The following is a 21518-nucleotide window of genomic DNA, read 5'->3' as shown; positions in this document are numbered from 1 at the left end:
GGGGTGGATGAAGAGCAAGTTGAGAGCCTATGGGTAAGGATTAAAGGGCAGGCTAACATGGGTGACACTGTTGTGGGGGTTTCCTACAGGCCCCCTGACCAGGAGGAAGTCATCGATGAGGCCTTCTACAGAAAGCTGGAAGTAGCCTCACGATCACAGGCCCTGGTTCTCATGGGGGACTTGAACCACCCTGACATCTGCTGGGAAGATAGCACAGCTAGGCACAAACAGTCAAAGAGGTTCCTGCAGAGCATTGAGGATAATTTCTTGACCCAGGTGGTGGAGACGCCAACGAGGAGAGGTGTCCTGCTAGACCTTGTGCTAACAAGCAAAGAAGGGCTGGTTGGAGATGTGCAGGTTGAGGGCAGCCTTGGCTGCAGTGACCATGAGATGGTGGAGTTCAGGATCCTGGGAGGAGGCAGCAGGGCAATAAGTAGGATTGCAACCCTGGACTTGAGGAGAGCTAACTTTGGCCTCTTCAGGGACCTACTTAGGGGAATCTCATGGGGTAGAGCCCTAGAAGGAAGAGGGGTCCAAGAAAGCTGGTTAATATTCAAGCATCACTTCCTCCAGGCTCAAGATCAGTGCATCCCTCTGAGGAAGAAGTCCAGCAAAGCGGGCAGGAGACCTGCATGGATGAGCAAGGAGCTCCTGGCAAAACTCCAGCAGAAGAAGGAAGTGTACAGAATGTGGAAAAGGGGACAGGCCACTTGGGAGGAATACAGGGACGTTGTCAGAGTATGCAGGGATGCGGACAGAGGGTGCACTCTGTCCCTTCCTCCAGGTCACTGAGGAATACATTGAACAAGACTGGACCCAGGACTGACCCCTGGGGGACACCACTAGCTACAGGCCTCCAACTAGACTCTGCGCCACTGACCACAACCCTCTGAGCTCGGCCATCCAGCCAGCTCTCAATCCACCTCACTGTCCACTCATCTAGCCCACACTTCCTGAGCTTACCTAGGAGGATGTGATGGGAGACAGTGTCAAAAGCCTTGCTGAAGTCAAGGGAGACAACATCCACTGCTCTGCCCTCATCTACCCAGCCAGTCATTCCATCATAGAAGGCTATCAGAGTGGTCAAGCATGATTTCCCTTTGGTGAATCCATGCTGACTAATCCTGATCACCTTCTTGTCCTCCACATGCTTAGTGATGACCTCCAGGAGGAGCTGTTCCATCACCTTCCCAGGGATGGAGGTGAGGCTGACAGGCCTGTAGTTCCCTGGGTCCTCCTCCTTGCCCTTTTTGAAGACTGGAGTGACATTGGCTTTCTTCCAGTCCTCAGGCACCTCTCCTGATCTCCAGGACCTTTCAAAGATGATGGAGAGAGGCCTAGCGATAACATCCACCAGCTCCCTCAGCACTCGTGGGTGCATCCCATCGGGGCCCATGGATTTGTGGATGTCAAGCTTGGACAAAAGATCTCTAACCTGATCCTCCTTGACCAAGGGAGAGTCTTCCTTTCTCCAGACTTCCTCTCTTGTCCCCAGGGTCCAGGATTCCTGAGGGCTGGCCTTAGCAGTAAAGGCTGAAGCAAAGAAGGCATTCAGTATCTCTGCCTTCTCTGTATCCTTCGTGACCAGGGCACCCACCCCACTGAGCAGCGGGCCCACATTTTCCCTAGTCTTCCTTTTGCTACTGATGTATTTGAAGAACCCCTTCTTGTTGTCCTTGACATCCCTTGCCAGATTTAACTTCAAATGGGCCTTAGCCTTCCTTGTCGCAACCCTGTCCCTCTGACAACGTTCCTATGTTCCTCCCAAGCGGCCTGTCCCCTCTTCCACCTCCTGTACATTTCCTGCTAATGCTTGAGTTTTGCTAGGAGTTCCTTGCTCATCCATGCAGGTCTCCTGCCCACTTGGCTGGACTCCTTGCTCATTGGGATGCACCCATCTTGAGCCTGGAGGAAGTGATCCTTGAATATTAACCAGCTCTCCTGAACCCCTCTTCCTTCCAGGGCCCAATCCTATGAGATTCCTCCAAGTAGGTCCCTGAAGAGGCCCAAGTCTGCTCTCCTCAAGTCCAGGGTTGCGATCCTACTTATTGCCCTGCTCCCTCCTCTCAGGATCCTGAACTCCACCATCTCATGGTCACTGCAGCCAAGGCTGCCCCCAGCCTTCACATCTCCAACTAGACCTTCTTTGTTTGTTAGTACAAGGTCTAGCATTGCACCTCTCCTTGTTGGCTCCTCCAGCACCTGTGTCAGAAAGTTATCATCAGTGCTCTTCAGGAACCTCCTGGATTGCTTGTGCCTTGCTGTGTTATTCCTCCAGCAGATGCTGGAAGTATCCCCACTTGAGCCCTGTTTTGCTGACTGCATGGTCTCTATAACTCTCCCCTTCCCCTGTCTTTCCTAGTTGAAAGCCCTCCTTACCAGGTTGGCCTGCTTGTTGGCAAAGATTCTTGTGCCCTGTTTGTGAGGTGGTTCCCCTCTCTCCCAATCAGTTGGGAATCTTCAAACAGGGTCCCATGGTCATAGAAACCAAAATCCTGTTGCCAACACCAGCGGCGCAGCCAATTGTTGACTTGCAGTATCCGTCTACTCCTCCTCGCATCCTTCCCCCTCACTGGCAGGATCGAGGGGAAAACAACCTGGGCCCCCAGACCCTTGACCACCATCCTCAGAGCTGTGAAATCCCATTCGATAGTTTCCAAGTTGCCCTTGGTATCGTTGGTGCCCACATGGAAGAGCAGCAGGGGGTAGTAGTTGGATGCATGGACAAGCCTTGGCAGTCTTTCCATGACATCTTGGATGCCTGCTGGGGGCTCAAAACAAACCTCTCTAGACAAGTGGTCAAGTCAGCAGATGGGTGCCTCTGTCCCCTGCAGCAGGGAGTCACCCACAACAATCACTCTCCACTTCTGGGTGATCCTGCATAGCACAGGGTCCATCAACTCAGTTGCTTCCCTTGAAGCCATGCCCAGCTTCTCCTCAGCTTGAAGGGCACTAAACCTGTTTGTCAACTGCAAGTCTTCAGGAGGAGCAAGAGCCTTTCTCCTCACACAAAAAGTGACCAGTTTCCAGCCTTCATCTTCTACAGACTTATGACTTACTGTTTTACATGGCACAGAGCCCACCTGCATCTCCACTGCTGGGGGTGGGGGAGGGGGTTGAGACTCCTGAAGCTGTAGGGTCTCTGAGAATATCCTATCTATCTCTTGTTACTTCCTCCTGTAACTCCTTGACCTGGTGACACAACTGATCAACCACAGCACACCTTCTGCAGAAGAGCTGACTGTCAGCCCCAGCCTCACAGGGAGGCCCCAGGCACTCCCTGCAGCCTGACACCTGCAGAGCTGCATCCACTGTCAGAAGGTCTGTCTGGGTGAAAGCCTCTGACACAGCTGACGCAGCAACTCCAATAGCTACTGGGGAATACACTCTGCAGCATGTCATAACCATATCTGAGGAAGCATACACTACTAAGACTGGAGACAAAGGCACCTTCTTGCATCCTTCCACACAATCTGCTGCACCTGTGAGCTGCATACTAGGCCTGGCTCTTATATAGGCCTCTGCCTAGCACTGACTCACAGGGTGCTTGACCTATCCTAATCAAGGGCCAGTTGGAACAGAGGCCCCAACTCCCTCTCATCAGGGGCAACTAACAGAGCTTGTTAGCAGTAGCTCCACCTAGCTGGAGCTTCCCAGGAGAAGTCAAGGCCCCCTGCAGCAGTCCTTGCCTAGCTCTCCTTTCCTGCTAGCAGCAAGCACCGTCTAGTTCCTCGGGGGTCCCCAAAAAGCCTCCACAACTTCCAACAAGGCTCACAAAAGGTCCAAGCAGAGCCCAGAGACTGCTGTGCAAACTGCTGCCTCTGCTGCCTCTATTAGCTGTGCTGTCATCATGGATTAGGTGGTTGTGTCACTTGAATGCATCTGCAATTCTGTAGTGGCTATCAGCTACCAAGCTAGGATCTAAACTTTTATTTTAAAAGCCACTAGTTTTATGATTGCAAAGATAAGCTTAGAAGTGCAAACTTGGTAAAAATCAATGCAGCAATATCAGCATGATCCTGCAGACAGGCCTAAACAATAGCTTTGAGACAATAAACTGATCTGTTTATTTACTGTTATTTTAGGGTCTTAGGTTGCAATATAATTATGACAACTTAAACAGTTTTTAACTGCTTCATTGTTGATCACTGTATGCAAGAAAGATAAATATGACTGTTTCAAGATCTGTTTTAAATGGCATTCATGTAACAATTTGAGAGAATACAAGTTGTGTTTTTCATAAAGTTAACTGCTTTCAAATGTTATACCTCTAGGAAAATCACTGAAGTTTTAAGAATTTCTTGTGTATGATTTTCTATGAGAAATTCTGTTAGAGGGAGGATCTCAATTCACATCTGAAACATTTCTGGCATCGCTAAAGTAGGATGATATTTGTAAAAGATCTGATAAGGTATGTGCTTACCTGCAACTGAGGTTAGTTTAAAATTTAAATAAAAAAACCTTTCAGTAAGTGAGAGAAGTTAACTATTTAGAGATGGTACATCAAGTTCCATCATTTAGCACATTTTTAAAGTTTTTATTGCCAAGCAGTAGAACATAAGCAGTTATTGCAATATGTAGTATCTTGCAATATTGCAAAATTCTAAAACAGTCTTTCTGTTATATAAAATGTGGTAGCTAAGCAAGCATAAGACAAACTAGTAGAAAAAACATGAAAGCAAGATACTTGGAAAAGCAAGAGAATAAGTATTAGAAATTACAAAATAAGAGTATAAAAATGATAAAGTGCAGTCAGAAGGTACTTGGGTTAATGTGACAGAATATAATAAAATTATTAAGAGACAGGTAAATAGATTATAATTGCATTTGATATCCAACATGCTGTGGGAGTCTGAAAGTTTAGAAGCAACATATGAATGAAACTTATTAGTAAGTTTTCCCTTTCCCCACTTTGGAGAATACAGAATTCAGTTTCATTGTATTGTATCTGCATTAGTTTCTACATATAGCACAGACACTGAACAAAGTCTATCACTAAGGAACACAATAAAAAAGAAATAGAAATGTAGTTATTTGGGGATGTTAAACCAAATCCACAGAATTCCAGAATCTGTAGGGAACAGTAAAAGATTGTGCTGCACTCCAGCTGCATCCATTTAACTGAGTCTAGCTGTGGAGACAAATCTGCTTTTGGAAGCTGATGACACTAATATGTTTAATTCATAAATTCCTTGGAATCTTCTTTATTAGTTTTTAATACAAGCTAAGCATTTTGGTAAGGTAATCATCTCAGTTGTTTTCTAGATACTTTAGCATACCGCATAAATTAAGCCCTCTAAGGTAACCATACCTTCACAGATTACTGACTTTGCCTAGGAACTACCAAAAGCAACTGAGACCACATTAGTTCATGCAGCAGGCTGTATGGATGGCTCAGATACTACTGAATATGGGAGATAGCTTGCTTCTTTAATTCTTAAGAAACATATTGAAAAATAAATGTAAAATAACAAGCAAGGCTTGCTTATAAGAATTTTGATCTGTCTATAGTTCTGACATTGTTTTCTTTTCCCCAAAAATGTTTTTTTAATTTTTTTTAAATCTTCAGAACTGTGTCATTCCGCCTTTACCTGTTAGAAGGCCTGTGTTAGGGGGTCACTGAATCTGGTAGCCTGATAGAGGCAAGGCTGCTGCAGCTCTGTGTCCCCAGGTCCAGCCGGTAGCAAGGCTGAGCATATATTCCCAATGGGCATACACACAAACACATGTATACAATATGTATATACATATACACATGGCTGGCCACTCAGATCAACACAGCACTCATGCAAACACAAACAGCACCAATGGCCTCATCCTGTTCCCCTTTCTGGCTGATCACGATGAAAGCCTGTTAGTGGAAAATATATACATATATATGCATATATACAATATGGATCCCTCTAGTAGCTTGGCTTAGACACTCAAGTCTATCCAGTAGCTGGCCCCTAGATGCCCTGGTCTCCTCAGTTGCTGGTACCTGGGCATGTGAACCCCTGAGGCCCTGCAGCCCCACTCCAACTGCTGGTATTCAGAACCCCTTGCACACAAACACATGCACAAACAAATGCATTATGGATCCCTCCGGTAACTGGCCTTAGACACTCAGTCTACTCAGTAGCTGGCCCCTGGATCCCCTGGTCTCCCAGTTGCCTCACGTGCAGACATACACACATGCAAATGGGTTTCTCTGGTAGCTGTTCCGGACATGACTTTATCAGTAGCTGACCCCCCCAGACCTCATGGACTCTCCAGCAGCTGACCTGGATCTCCTGGTCCCTTCAGTAACCAACTCTCAGACCCTCTGGTCTCTCCAGTATCCTGCCCAGACTCATGGCCATTTCAATACCTGGCTCCCAAGCCTCTTATCCTATTTGCTGGCTGGTCCAGCTTGATGTTCGCTAGTGATCACACTCTGACATATGTACCCACATGCTGCATGCACTCCAGTCTCTCCACTTGCTGGTACCCCAGACATGCCCATATGAGCCATGGTCCCCATACCAGTTGCTGACACTTAGACCTTTACTTGCTCCAGTTGCTGGCACCACAGCTGCATGGGCCCCTATGACCCGTGGTCTGACTCCAGTTGCCAGCACTCAGACCTCCATACACACACATGCACACACAAGACAGAGCCCCTCACCCAGGAAAATAGTTAGAAGTGGAGTTTAATGAGAAGACAGGCCAGACTGCACTGATCAGGAGCAGAGCATGGCCAGGCAAGCTACTGATCAGCAACCTCTTTACATGTGACTGGCCCCTTTTATCCCTCTATTTTTCCATGCTTGTTCCTCTCCAAACCATCTTGATCTCTCCCTTTCCTTGCCTTTGGTCCTTCCCCTAAACATCCCATAATAGGTCTTGTACAATCCCCAAATGCTCTTCCCCTGCATCCCATAATGAGTCCCATAACCCTGTAGACAGTAGCACCCCTCAGTCAGTAAGATGATCCAGAGAGCCTTTCTGTTGACTCATCTCGATGGGTTTCACACCCAGACCACTGGGCTGATTGCTATCCTCCTGGGACAGCCCTGGGTGGAGCCAGGTCAGGGGGCTCCATTTCTCTGATTAAGTTATTGGGGTTCTCCTGCCTACCATTGTGCCTCTGTGTGCCTTTGTGTTCATGGAGATGAGCCTTTTATCACATCATAACCTAATAGCCTGATATATTACAACACTGAATTTGCTAGAATGCAATGGAAACCAGCTTTCCAATATGTTAGAGTACCTCTAAGTTTTGTAATATCTTAGGTCTTATGTACAGGAAAATTATTTAAAGGTAACTTCTAGGGATTTTCTGAATTTATAGCTAGTTACAATGTTCCTTTCATTCTAAGGCCAGGAGAGTTGGATTTCCAGTAGCTAAGATACCTGTTTTTACAGTCTGACAGGCATTTAAAATAGAACTCATAAAATAAAATTCTCTAAACCTTTGCTAAAATAGGTTTTTAAGAAAACAGAAGTATTGGCAAATAGTTAATATACAACAGTTTCTTGTGATATAAAGGTTTTATTTGTATTTTTGAGGAAAGGAATACATAATTAATGAATGGCTTCCCTGCTTATGACTGATGTGACCATGCAAGCAGATCTTGAGTAAACTTTTATGCCACATCATTCTCTGTATGTATTCTGCCACCTCTTGTTTTCTTTTCAAGTTTATATAGTAAAGGACAACCTATCTAACTGCTAAGTTTCATGCTGCTAATAAACTTTATGGAGCATACCAGAGAACTGGGCAATGAAAAAGTTAAGGAATTCCTTTGAATCAATGTTGCTTTCTTATTTTGAAACTGCTTTCACAGGTGGTGTTTTCTTACGTTTATTCCCCCTATTAGTAACTCCTCAGTTTGCATAACCATGCAGATTAATGAAATAATGGTAACTATTACACATTGGAATTGAATGATCAATTCCTATTTTTCTAAGTCTTCTGGAATTAGATATTGAACTTTAATGGCTTTTTTTATCAGAATATATGCAGTTATGTTTAAGAGGTAATTTTTTTCTTTTAAAGGAGTAATTTGTTGGCCACCACTCATTAATGTACCTTTTGCTGTTATGGGACCTAAAAATTTAAAGATGAAATTAATCTGTTAACTGCTTAACTTCCCTAAGTGCAGGATTGGTCTCTATTTGCACAAATATTTTCTAGTGTTTTTCTAATTTAGGTTTAAATGTCCTAAAGAACAAGGCTCCCAGTGTCTCCTTTGGGGGCATTTCCAAAGTCTAATAGATTATACTGCAAGGAAACTTTTCCTGATATTCATTTTAAATTTCCTCTTTCTTTATTTCCTTCCATTGCCCCTGATTTATACTTCCTGTACTTTCTAAATAATTCCTTCCTCTTCTGTGTTTATACCCTGCACATACTTGTAGTAATCATCTCAGCCCACAATTATTGTTTTGTTACCCTAGAGCCATGCTTATCTCTTTTAACCTTTCTTTATACATCAGTTGAATCAGGTCACAGAATCACAGAATCGTTTAGGTTGGAAGGGACCTCTGGAGATCATCTAGTCCAACCCCCCTGCTCAAGCAGGGTCACCTAGAGCATATTGCCCAGGATCACATCCAGACGGGTTTTGAATATCTCCAGGGAAGGAGACTCCACTACCTCTCTGGGCAACCTGTTCCAATGCTCTGTCACCCTCACAGTGGAGAAGTTTTTTCTCAGGTTCAGATGGAACTGCCTGTGGTTCAGTTTCTGCCCATTGCCTCTTGTCCTGTTGCTGGGCACCACGGAGAAGAGACTGGCCTCATCCTCTTGACACTCCCCCTTCAGATACTTGTACACACTGATGAGATCCCCCCCTCAGTCTTCTCTTCTCCAGGCTGAACAGGCCCAGCTCTTGCAGTCTTTCTTCATAGGAGAGGTGCTCCAGCCCTCTAATCATCTTTGTAGCCCTCCGCTGGACTCTCTCCAGGAGTGCCATGTCTCTCTTGTACTGGGGAGCCCAGAACTGGACACAGGACTCCAGGTGAGGCCTCCCCAGGGCTGAGGAGAGGGGCAGGATCACCTCCCTCGACCTGCTGGCAACACTCTGCCTAATGAACCCCCGGATACCCTTGGCTTTCTTGGCCACAAGGGCACACTGCTGCCTCATGTTTAACTTGTTGTCCACCAGCACATCCCAGGCATGGGATTATTCCTGCCTAGGTGCAGGACCTTACACTTGCCTTTGTTGAACTTCATGAGGTTCCTCTCCGCCCAGCTCTCCAGCCTGTCCAGGTCCCTCTGAATGGCAGCACAGCCCTCTGGTGTGTCAGCCACTCCCCCCAGTTTAGTATCATCAGCAAACTTGCTGAGGGGGCACTGTGTCCCTTCCTCCAGGTCATCGATGAATATATTGAACAAGACTGGACCCAGGACTGACCCCTGGGGGACACCACTAGCCACAGGCCTCCAACTTGACTCTGCGCCATTCATCACAACCCTCTGAGCTCTGCCATCCAGCCAGTTCTCAATCCACCTCACTGTCCACTCATCTAGCCCACACTTCCTGAGCTTGCCTAGGAGGATGTGATGGGAGACAGTGTCAAAAGCCTTGCTGAAGTCCAGGGAGACAACATCCACTGCTCTGCCCTCATCTACCCAGCCAGTCATCCCATCATAGAAGGCTATCAGAGTGGTCAAGCATGATTTCCCTTTGGTGAATCCATGCTGACTACTCCTGATCACCTTCTTGTCCTCCACCTGCTTAGAGATGGCCTCCAGGAGGAGCTGCTCCATCACCTTCCCAGGGATGGAGGTGAGGCTGACAGGCCTGTAGTTCCCTGGCTCCTCCTTCTTGCCCTTTTTGAAGGCTGGCATGACACTGGCTTTCTTCCAGTCCTCAGGCACCTCTCCTGATCTCCAGGACCTTTCCAAGATGATGGAGAGTGGCCTAGCGATAACATCCACCAGCTCCCTCAGCACTCGTGGGTGCATCCCATCGGGGCCCATGGATTTATGGATGTCAAGTTTGGACAAAAGATCTCTGACCTGATCCTCCTCAACCAAGGGAGAGTCTTCCTTTCTCCACCCTTCCTCTCTTGTCCCCAGGGTCTGGAATTCCTCAGGACTGGCCTTAGCAGTGAAGACTGAAACAAAGGCAGCATTCAATAACTCTGCCTTCTCTGTATCCTTCGTCACCAGGGCACCCGCCCCATTCAGCAGTGGGCCCACGTTTTCCCTAGTCTTCCTTTTGCTATTGATGTATTTGAAGAACCCCTTCTTGTTGTCCTTGACATCCCTTGCCAGATTTAATTCCAAATGCGCCTTAGCCTTCCTCATCACATCCCTGCACACTCTGACAATGTCCCTGTATTCCTCCCAAGTGGCCTGTCCCCTTTTCCACATTCTGTAGACTTCCTTCTTCTGCTGGAGTTTGGCCAGGAGCTCCTTGCTCATCCATGCAGGTCTCCTGCCCGCTTTGCTAGACTTCTTCCTCAGAGGGATGCACTGCTCTTGAGCCTGGGGGAGGTGATGCTTGAATATTAACCAGCTTTCTTGGACCCCTCTTCCTTCTAGGGCCCTACCCCATGAGATTCCCCTAAGTAGGTCCCTGAAGAGGCCAAAGTCAACTCTCCTCAAGTCCAGGGTTGCAATCCTACTTATTGCCCTGCTCCCTCCTCGCAGGATCCTGAACTCCACCATCTCATGGTCACTGCAGCCAAGGCTGCCCCCAACCTTCACATCTCCAACTAGACCTTCTTTGCTTGTTAGCACAAGGTCTAGCAGGACACCTCTCCTCGTCGGCGTCTCCACCACCTGAGTCAAGAAATTATCCTCAATGCTCTGCAGGAACCTCTTGGACTGTTTGTGCCTAGCTGTGCTGTCTTCCCAACAGATGTCAGGGTGGTTGAATTCTCCCATGAGAACCAGGGCCTGTGAACGTGAGGCTGCTTCCAGCTGTCGGTAGAAGGCCTCATCGATGACTTCCTCCTGGTCAGGTGGCCTGTAGTAAACCCCCACCACCATGTCACCCATGTTAGCCTGCCCTTTAATCCTTACCCATAGGCTCTCAACTTGCTCTTCATCCACCCCTAGGCAGAGCTCCATACATTCTAGTTGCTCCCTCACATAAAGAGCAACTCCACCACCTCGCCTTCCTGGCCTGTCTTTCCTTAAAAGCACATAGCCATCCATGACAGCATCCCAGTCATGTGAGCTATCCCACCATGTCTCTGTCACTGCAATGAGATCACGGCCCTGCGACCGCACACAGATCTCTAACTCTTCCTGTTTATTCCCCATGCTGCGTGCATTGGTATACAGGCCTTTCAGAGAGCCAGTCAAGCATGCAAGCTTCCCAGGAGAGGTGCAAGAGGAGCCTCCATAGCCATGTTGCATGCTGTCTCCCCTGGCTGTATGCACCCACTGGAGGCATCCTGACTTGAGCGGTGTTTTACTGACTCTCCTGCCACTATACCACTCCCCTTCCCCCATCTTGCCTAGTTTAAAGCCCTCCTTACCAGGCTGGCCAATCTGTTGGCAAAGACACACGTGCCCTGCTTGGTAAGGTGGATCCCATCGCTCCCCATCAGCTGTTGATCTTCAAACAGGGTCCCATGGTCATAGAAACCAAAGCCCTGCTGCCAACACCAGCGGCGCAGCCAGCTGTTAACTTGGAAAACTCGTCTACTCGTCCTCCTGTCCTTTCCCCTCACAGGCAAGATGGAGGAGAAAACAACCTGGGCTCCCAGACCCTTCACCACCATTCCCAGAGCTCTGAAGTCCTGTTTGATGGTTTCCAGTTTGCCTTTCGTGTCGTTAGCACCCACATGGAAGATCAGCAGAGGGTAGTAGTCCGATGCGCGGACGAGCCTTGGCAGTCTTTCCACGACATCTCTTATTCAAGCCCCTGGCAGGCAGCAAACCTCTCTGGACAAGAGATCAGGTCGGCAGAGAGGTGCCTCTGTCCCCTGCAGCAGGGAGTCACCCACAACAATCACTCGCTGCTTCTTCTGGGGGTTCCTGCACGGCACAGGGTCTGCCAGGCCAGTTGCCTCCCTTGCAGCCATGCCCAGCTCCTCCTCAGCTTGGAGGGCACTAAACTTGTTCTTCAAGGGTAAGTCTTGAGGAGGAGCAAGAGCCTTTCTCCTTCTACGAGAGGTCACCAGCTTCCAGCCCTCTTCAACAGCGTTATGATGCACCTTTACACATGGTGCTGAGCCCTCTGACAACTCCACTGCAGTGGAGGGTGGGGACTCCCGGAGCTGCACGGTCTCCAAGAACACCCCGTCAATCTCCTGCTCATCCTCTCGGATGCTACGCAGCCTACTAACCTCCTCCCGCAGCTCCTTTACCTGGTGACGCAACTGGTCAACCACAGCACACCTCACACAGGAGAGCTGACTGTCAGCCCAGGCCTCACAGAGAGGCCCCAGGCACTGCCTGCAGCCTGACACCTGCAGAGCTGCATCTGCTGTCTGAGGGTCTGTCTGGGTTGAAGCCTCAGACACAGCCGATGCAGCACCTCCAGCAGCCACTGGGGAACGTGCTCTGTGGTGTGTCATGACCATGCCTGGGGAAGGACACACCACTGTGCAAAATGGAGAGGTGCCTTCTTTGCCTTCTGGTGCCCTGCTGCACAAACTACTGCATCTGTTCACTGCCTCTGTTGGCTGCACTCTGGAAGCTCTGCTCTAGGCCTGGCTCTTATATAGGCCTCTGCCTAGCAGTGACTCACAAGGGTGCTTGACCCACCCAGTCAGGAGCCACCTGAAACAAAAGCCCCAACTCCCTCTGACCAGGGCAGCCCAGAGAGCTCCTTAGCAGCAGCCCCACCTAGCTAGAGCTTCCCAGGAGAAGTTAAGTCAAGGTCCCCTGCAGGAGTCCTTGCCCAGCTCTCCCTTCCTGCTAGCAGCAAGCACTGTCTAGTTCCTCGGGGGTCCCCAGAAAGCCTCCACAACTTCCAACAAGGCCCACAAAAGGCCCAGGCAGAGCCCAGACACTGCTGCACAAACTGCTGCGTCTGTTCGCTGCCTCTGTTGGCTGCGCTCTCTCTGTAATTGCAGTTACAGAGACATGGTGGGATAGTTCACATGTCCTTATCAATCTTTTTCTCTCCTCTGAGTTCTCTCTAGTTTGACAGTATCCTTCTGATAAGAAGTTTCCCAGTAGTCTTTGCATTGTATAGCTGTAGTTTAAAATACTTCTGATTCACAGAAAACATAATCAGCTTCAAACAAAATTTATCAGCCACTTCTGAAATAGGTATTTATTAGTTAATATTTACTGCAAGCTATTTATTGTTGAAGTAAGGATGAAGGCATGTTTAAACAATGGACAAATATATACATTTATCTGTGAACATTGCCAAGTTCAGATATGTATATGTGCAGAAGATAGAATATTATTCTGATAACATATACCATAAGGTCATATGCAGACTGTCTCTTATACACACTGTGCATATATGCATGAAAAGAGATGACTAGGCTCATTATACTATTGACAGGTACGGAACTCCCATTATTAATGTCCTCTGTGAAAGAGGCATTCTGATGGACGGCCTTTGGCTAGATGTTATATATGCATTATAGTGCATCCTATCCTGCCCCGCCTCCCCACATACATGTGAATTATTAGTTAGCTTTCCAGAACATGTAATCTCTGTGGACAGCTGTGCCCAGATCTTGCTTATGCTTCCAGCCAGAGTAGTACAGTATGTGAAAATATAGGTTTTGCAATGTTCTCTTGTGCTTGGGGGCCTGTGTTTGGTCAGCTGACTCACACTGTGTGAATAGCAACTTCATTATGAAACAATTTGATGGATGCTGCATTCAGAAAAGAATAAAACTTACCAAAACGTACTGTGAATCGAGCATGTAGTGCTTATCTGCTAATGAAAGGAGCTCCTGCCTGCTGAAAATATCATGTATAGATTCATATATTTTTAGAATGTCATATTCCAGCATGTAGATACTATAGTGATGGGCATTCTGGAAAACTGTAAGATAGGTGAGTAGGTTCCTTAAACACAACGTGTATATTTCACAAGGAATTCTTTTGGTTTTGTTTTGTAGCCTAACAGCAGTGGTCAAGTAGTAGGGAAAGTGCCTGGCCATTTTACTCCAGTTTTGGCACCCTCTCCCCATCACAGTGCGGTGCGACCTGTGACCCTGACCATGACAGATGCTAAACCCATCACTACAGCCACTGAAGGTGAGGCATCTTCACCTGCAGCAACCAGTAAGTATTTCTCTAGGAAACAAAAAATGTCCATCGAATATTTAATATGATTTTAAAATGAAACCAGAAAAAGGTGCCTTTTCCTGCTATTTGACCAAGTGGATGCTCATCATTTTACATGGGGAGCAAACATGATCTTACTGCAAAGCTTTTCCTCCACAAATTTCAGCCAATGTATCATGTTACATAAATTGATGTTTGTAACATGACAGCCAAAATGAAAAGGAAAAGCCTGCTATTTGACTGCTACACAAGAACAAAGAAAACATGATTGTTGATCTGAGGTGGACATTGTTATGACACTGAGAAGCACACTCAGATGGCAAGATTTTACAGTGACCCACACTGGGATTTTCAAAGAGAGTTGGATAATTTGTCCCTCAATGAGCTTTTCTACAGAAATCAAGGCTTTTTACAATGCATACTGAATTTGAGCTATGAAAATTGCATGCTGATATAGGTTGTGTTATTTTTAGCAAAAATAAATGATGTGGCAAAATAAAATTTTAATACCTTGTCATTGATATAAGGAGGAATGACAGATTAACCACCTCTTTTTTATTTCTTAAGCCCCTTAAAAGTTTCAAGCTCTTTGTTACTCTATGCTCAGGACCATACTTTTATCCTATTATCTTCAATGAAATAGCAATCTTGAAAATAAGAACATTGGTATTACTATGAATAGTGTAGATTTTTCTTTTCTGAATAACCATTTCAGGCCCAGTGATGCAGAGTTGTATTTTATCTACTTTCTACATTTCTGTTGCCATTAATTTTTTTGGACTTGCAAAGTCCAATATTACTAGTATTTATTAGACTGGCACAGACTTTTAGGAGATGCATATAATTTGGAAGAAAATCTGTGGCAAAGTATTCATTTTTTTTTCCTAAGGGTAATTAGAGCTCAAACTATAATTAAGTCAAATTGAATAACAACAACAAAAACCTTACCATGTATTAAAAATATTAATTTCTTTAGGGACAGTTACATTAAAATGGCTTGCTTTAGTCACATTCAGTGTTTGAACTGTGGGTCCAGTCCCTAACCTTTGGACATTAATCAAGACAAGTATTTATTATAAAGAGATAATAGTAACTTTTGGAATTCAGTTTAAGCAAACACCATTGTTTACTTGTAAATTAACAAGTAATTACACTGATAGGTTGATGGAAATATTTTAGCCATTCTTTTAGAATAGCAGGTCTGCTAAAGAGATTAAGTGGTACAGTGGATCTGTATCCTCTCTGCTGGTTTATGGTGCAATTCTTGTACCTTTTGAGTAGAGGTATTTTCAGCAACAAACTAGAAGTTATTACTCTAATCTTTTTACCTAAAATGGGTGAGAAACATGGGTTCAAATCTAATTTTAAGTATTGATGGTTTCATCCTAGTATGATATGATCATACATGGCCCAAGTATCTGTCTCAAATGAGATCAGGGTCTCTAATAGAAAAGGAAACAAAAGAAATACAATTTCAGAACTGTGTTGGGATGCTTTCAGATTACTTGCCCATAGTATGGCCTGTTATAAGAAAACAGACCTTATTTGTTCATTAATAACTGTCCTACTACTTAAAGGAAAAATTTGGACTAGGTTTTCAAAAACATTTAATGAAGTTTAGCATCCAGTTTCTATTGCATTTCATTGGAACTTGGGCACTTAACTGCTGTATGATTCTTTGGAAAAACTCACCTTAGATGTTTGAAAAAAGGCCTCTTCATGCATACAGAACAGTGTGTAAGCAACCTCTTGCTTAAAGATTTGCTGTCTGTCACTACAGCATATAAATAAAAAAAACTATATGCAAAACTTATTTGAATGTGCCAATTGTGTACATGAGATAGGATACAAATGCTACACGTTCTAGAGACTTGTGCTTTTCAATAACGTGCAGTTGTGCACCTACATGATAGAGGCTTTTGAAAATGGATTGGTAACTGGAAAAAGAAAATAACAAAACATGATGGACCATATCCTATTGATATATAATATTGTATATAAATATATGTACATATGAAAAGCTCTGACCACTCATACATGCTTCACAGAGTGCTTATATGTGAATGTAACAGGAGAATTCGACTTGAATAGCTTTTTAAGGCATAATTTTAAATTTATTTCCAATAATTGATTAATTGTAAAAAAAAAAAATTCAATGTTTGGCCAACAAGTTGTGACAACTATTCAGAATAATGAGAATAAAATGGCAAATGATTAATACTGCTTTCCATTCTGAAGTACAATGGCAGAATTTTTTTAAATGATAAAGAACAGCAGGCTTTGATAATATTTTGGCAACCCTAAAGCATGATTTCCTTCTAATATCTGATCCATTTTTATGGCAGTTTTTCAGTAAAACTCGATTACTGTAAAAAAGTCATATTTAAAAGACCTCAAAACATGAATAATTTCGTTCACTTGCATTTGTTATATGATTGTAATACTGATGGGCCAATTTAGTAAATACTCTCATCTAGTTTCTCACCGGCCTCTGTGTTTATGTCCATTCAGTTTTAATAGTTCTGCTTTGTCTGCCAGCAAACGTGCCAGGATGTGATGATGCATATTACAGTGTGGATATCTTCACACTGGGAAGTGGAGTAAGACCACCTACCTCATTTCATAAATGCCACCAAAAGCTATGAGAGGATAATGACTTTCAGTGATTACTGACCTAAGCCAGAGATGAATGTGACCTATAGGTGAAAGGTTCCATATCCTGAGCTTCTGTACCACTGAAGGGAGAGATTTTATTAAATTAATTTTATTATTAAGTGAATTTTACTTCCTAATATATAAAGGAACTGAATATATAATGTTATGTTGCACAATAAAAAATAACTCCCTTCTCATGTAATTGTTAATCAGATTGCATCCTTCTAAAGAACTGTAAAGATTAATTTCATGCCACATTAGTAAGCTGAGCTTTTGATTCCCATTTTCATTTTTCCCTAATGATTTTGTGATGGGCATTCAAAACAGCGAGAATGAATGTAAACTAATAGGTTATTCTTCTTTTCTCACATCAGCATAATATCACTGATTTCATTGGAGACTTATGCTGCTGTAATGGAAATGAGAATCAGGCTCACAATGCTTTCAAATACAGTTGTTCCTCTAATTACTTTTTTAAAAAGTAAAATTTAGTAATCAGAGGAACTATTATTTAACAGCAGTCATCATTCTGATTTCCGATTTATACATGCAGCTTCCATTGACGTTCATAGGAATTGCACATGCTTTCCTAGTGGCTGAATTTGGTCCAATTTTTCTTTTGCATTATATAACAGTTTAAATAAAAGAAAAACACAGATATATCCTATATATTGCAAATCATAATTCTGGATCTCTCATATTTGTACTGTACCTGTACAAGGTAATAGTTATGATAGGTGGTTTTTTAACCAATCAATCATCTGCTTTGTTCTTCCTTAATCAGCCTATACAGCTTCAGGCACATCCCAAGCCAATCGATATGTGGGACTGAGCCCCAGAGACCCATCCTTCCTACACCAGCAACAGGTGGGCAAATTTCACATAGGTGCAATGATATTGACAAGCTTTTGCAATATTACCTTTCTGTATGCTGCCACTGTTATCTTGGATTAGAATGGGATCCTAAGGATTTCAGTATTTGTCATCTGAAGACTAGATTTACTAAAAGCAAAACCAAACCCTTTAAGAAACATCAACATGATAAAAAATAAGCAAAATTAGCAGTCCAAATTATTATTCTCAAGCTATTTTGTAATTTCCAGATGTTTAAGCCTACATTTCTGCATTTTAATTCCAGAAGATTAATTATAAATCAAATTATCAGTGCAACACATTCCTGGTTTAATAGGTTTAAATTGGTTTGCGGATTTCAGAACACATTTTTGTTCTAGTTTCTTACAACATTTATGTTTCAAGTAGCATTTTAAAATTCACATCTCATTAATGTTGTAAATTTAATGGAAATGAAGTGTTTACCCAAACTATGAAAATATGCAGATGAGATTAATCATGACTTATTAACAAATTAGATGCAGTCAATAGCAAGTCATGCAATACAGAAACCTTACATTACTAGTAAGAGCGTAATATAAATAAATTCAGGCCTTTTAAAACTTAAACATATTTTATGATGTGTGTATATGTTGATCCTAGATCTTAACAGCAGAGGCATTTGAAATCAACAGCATGTAAAATGTTACAAGGAAAAAATTGAATATGGCAGGAAGAAAAGGGCTGTTAAATAGTCCTCATTATTTATTGTACTGTATTTTTTCCTTGGGCTTGGGTTCCTGTCAACAGTTGGTACACATGCCTGTTTTATTTTCAGTAAAACCTATCTGTTCTGGTTGTTGTGTTATAGCTAAACTATGCTACATCTGGAATTCCCTATCCCTATCCACTCCAAAGGCAAGGTGGCAGTATGTCTGTTTTAAAGGTCGCCACATGCAGAGTTAAGAGAAAATCATAAAGATGATCATTTATTCAAGATAGCTGTTATGTTGCCATTTTTTTAAACCAGTGAGACCTAACTGGAAACATCTGTCAGTTATGAAAATATTAAATAAAAATTAGTGGATTTTGTCAACCATTGTTTTTTCAGTAAATTTTCTGGTAATTTTGATGTTCACCTAAGATTGTTATAATATGAAATGTGTTATAATTATTATAATATGGTTCTTTTTGACAGATGTGCAGTATGAGTTCATTGCATTTTAAAATGTACACAGGTTTTATAGGCTTAAAACTCTTTTTAAACCTGATGCAGATATTTTCTGGAAAAAAATTGTTATGAAGTTTTACATATTATACCATGACAAGTTTCTGACATCCAGTTAGTTTGGGGATTCACAGAAAAAATATATAAAATATAAAATTTTGTTTTATCACTACATGCAAATAGACATTATTTTTCTGTAAATTTGCTATAGTTTAACTTCCTCCTCCTCCTTCCAAGTTCTTTCAAAGAATTATAGACACCATCTTACGTTCCTAGAAGGTACTGGCAGCCCACTGAATTTTCCTCCTGGCTGAGTTTACCACATAAAATTCATAAAAAATACATACTTGACATTAAAAAAACAATGCTTATTTAATGCAACTTCTACATATTTTTGTTTTTATACAGTCTGAAATAAATTTGGCGAATTTCAACAATGTCATAAGACCATGAGTGGGAGGGTTCTCAAGGATCAAGTTCCTTGGTGTTCCAAGCACCATGTCATGTATTCCCATGATAAAACAGGTGGCCAGATGGTTCAGGGGAAAACAAAATAGATCTTACATAGACTTCACAAATGGAGCATGTCTTCTTATTCAGTGCCACTATGTGAATCAGGTGTTCTCCCTTTTAAGTTAAATTGTTCCATAGTATCGTTATATCAGTTAAATACACCAATTGGTGATAGAAAAGAAAGAAAAAAAAGAAAAAAGAAAAAATGTGTCATAGTTCCATCTTTGCTGTGAATTCTGTATTCTGTTCTAAATTATGTAAGGGGTATGTTTGTATGCTTGCATAAGTGTGTTTGGTGTGTGCATGTGAATGCTTACACATACATATATATAATTAGGGAATAGGTTGTTCTGTTGAAGATACTGAAGGAACAGAGTACTTTAACAACAAAACTTTCTCAGAAAGGATATATATGAATATATAAGTGCAGTGTAAATAAAATAAGTTGCTAATGAATTAGTTTTTACCTTTATCCTCTTAAATCCTAAAAGGATCGGAGATGACAATGCCTTATATGCTTATTATCCAGAAAGGGGGAGAAAAACAGAAATTGTCTAAATGACTTCAATAGAGTAGAAGGTTATCCTTTGGTAAGGCAGAAATGATATTGATTTACTATGTCCTTTCATTATGTTACAATAATTTAAGAGACTACTTTTCTTTTGGCAGGTTCTAAATGCATTTAGTTTAAAGCAGCCCATGATGAATCAAAAGGAAAATCAAGGGTTACATGAAATAAGGGCAATCAATCATGTTATATTAGGTTAGAGAAATTCTAAATTAGAATGCCAATGGTTTTCATTCCAGAGAAGTCTTTTAAATATTCATCATATGCTGTAATATACATTGGCCCCTTAAGAATAAATACTCACAGGTACATTTTTTCCGTCATTGGAGGGGGCTTTATAAAGATTTATTCTCCTAAGTTATGAGAAACATCAACATGTATCATTGAGTGGTTTTTGGATTTGTTGTTGTTGTTGTTAAAAAGAGCCAAAATGTAGCCTATATACATTATAGCAACAAATACTATTAAATACAAGTTTGAAAGATAGCATATAATAGCACCTATGGGAGCAGCACATTTGCATTTACTGATCTGAATACTGTGAAAAATATGTCTTTACATGTGTTACTTAGCATGCTATACCGATAAAAAAGGCAGGGTTATAATGAGGAATTAAGTCTATGCAGTTGATTTTCTGTTGTGATTGCTGATGGGTCTAGTTGTTAGCTGCCTTGAAATGACAGGTATTTTTGTACTGTAACACCAGGAGTAGCAAAGCAAATCTCTTGCTCAAGTGGCATCTAGAGAGTCACCTGCATCTTAAAATTTTGTGGGAGAAAAGTCATTTAATGCCAGCTCCCCTAAAATATCTATTATACATTGTTAATGACTACTTGGTTTGTTTTCTTGAGTCAATGTCAACTTCCAAGAGTTGTTAAGTATTAGTAATGGACTTGGGGAGGGAGAGGAGATTGATCTTAAAATGATAGGAGTTAGTATTTGTGTCAGGACTTTTTTTCTTAATTTTGCTATTGGAAGTTGATGTGGTGATTTTATGAAATGAAATCTAGTGTTCTGTGCTCAGCAACTGTGCTAAGAAACATCTTTACTGAGTTATGCATAAAAAAAAGGTTGGATAATCTTCATAGTGGGATGGCAGCACCCTTCTCTGGCCTTTTCACTCATTCACTCACTGCTTATATGTGCAGGCACTGAAGATTCATGGTTTCTAAGTATGAATTAAAAGAAAAAGCAACAATAAAGTAACTCAGTCAAATTCAGTCTTCTACAGGTGAACTCAGTCTCTGCCAGATTTTCATTTGTGTCTCCATTCTTGTGGCTGTAAAATTTTAATGGAGGAACATTTGTAAAATAATTCACTCACTCACAAAAAACCTATCAATGGTCAATAGACCAGAGTTCTCATAGTTGTCTGATGACATTTCCTTAGCCTCACTGTATTTATATTCTCTATTTTGTGAACTCATTATATCCTTGAAATCACAGGAGTATTTAGAAATTGATTGACATTATATCTGGATATAAAGCTAGAATGTTGCCAGAAAAACAAGCCCTAAACTTTACCTGTTTGAAGTAAA

At 42.6% G+C, this 21518-nt stretch overlaps 1 protein-coding gene across 2 annotated transcripts in view; it reads left to right on the top strand.

The window, feature by feature from the left end:
* The window catches only part of LOC104139159 (nuclear factor 1 B-type), a 198570-nt gene that overhangs the window by 157074 nt on the left and 19978 nt on the right, over positions 1-21518 (top strand). For both annotated transcript variants that reach the window (XM_068925260.1, XM_068925261.1), the window contains exons 9-10: positions 14017-14182; positions 17625-17707. In XM_068925260.1, the coding sequence (XP_068781361.1) occupies positions 14017-14182; positions 17625-17707 (249 nt within the window). The remainder of the gene's footprint in view (positions 1-14016; positions 14183-17624; positions 17708-21518) is intronic.

This window comes from Struthio camelus, chromosome W (genome assembly GCF_040807025.1).
Source record: "Struthio camelus isolate bStrCam1 chromosome W, bStrCam1.hap1, whole genome shotgun sequence".
Classification (NCBI taxonomy): domain Eukaryota; kingdom Metazoa; phylum Chordata; class Aves; order Struthioniformes; family Struthionidae; genus Struthio; species Struthio camelus.
This window is presented reverse-complemented; position numbering and strand designations above follow the sequence as displayed.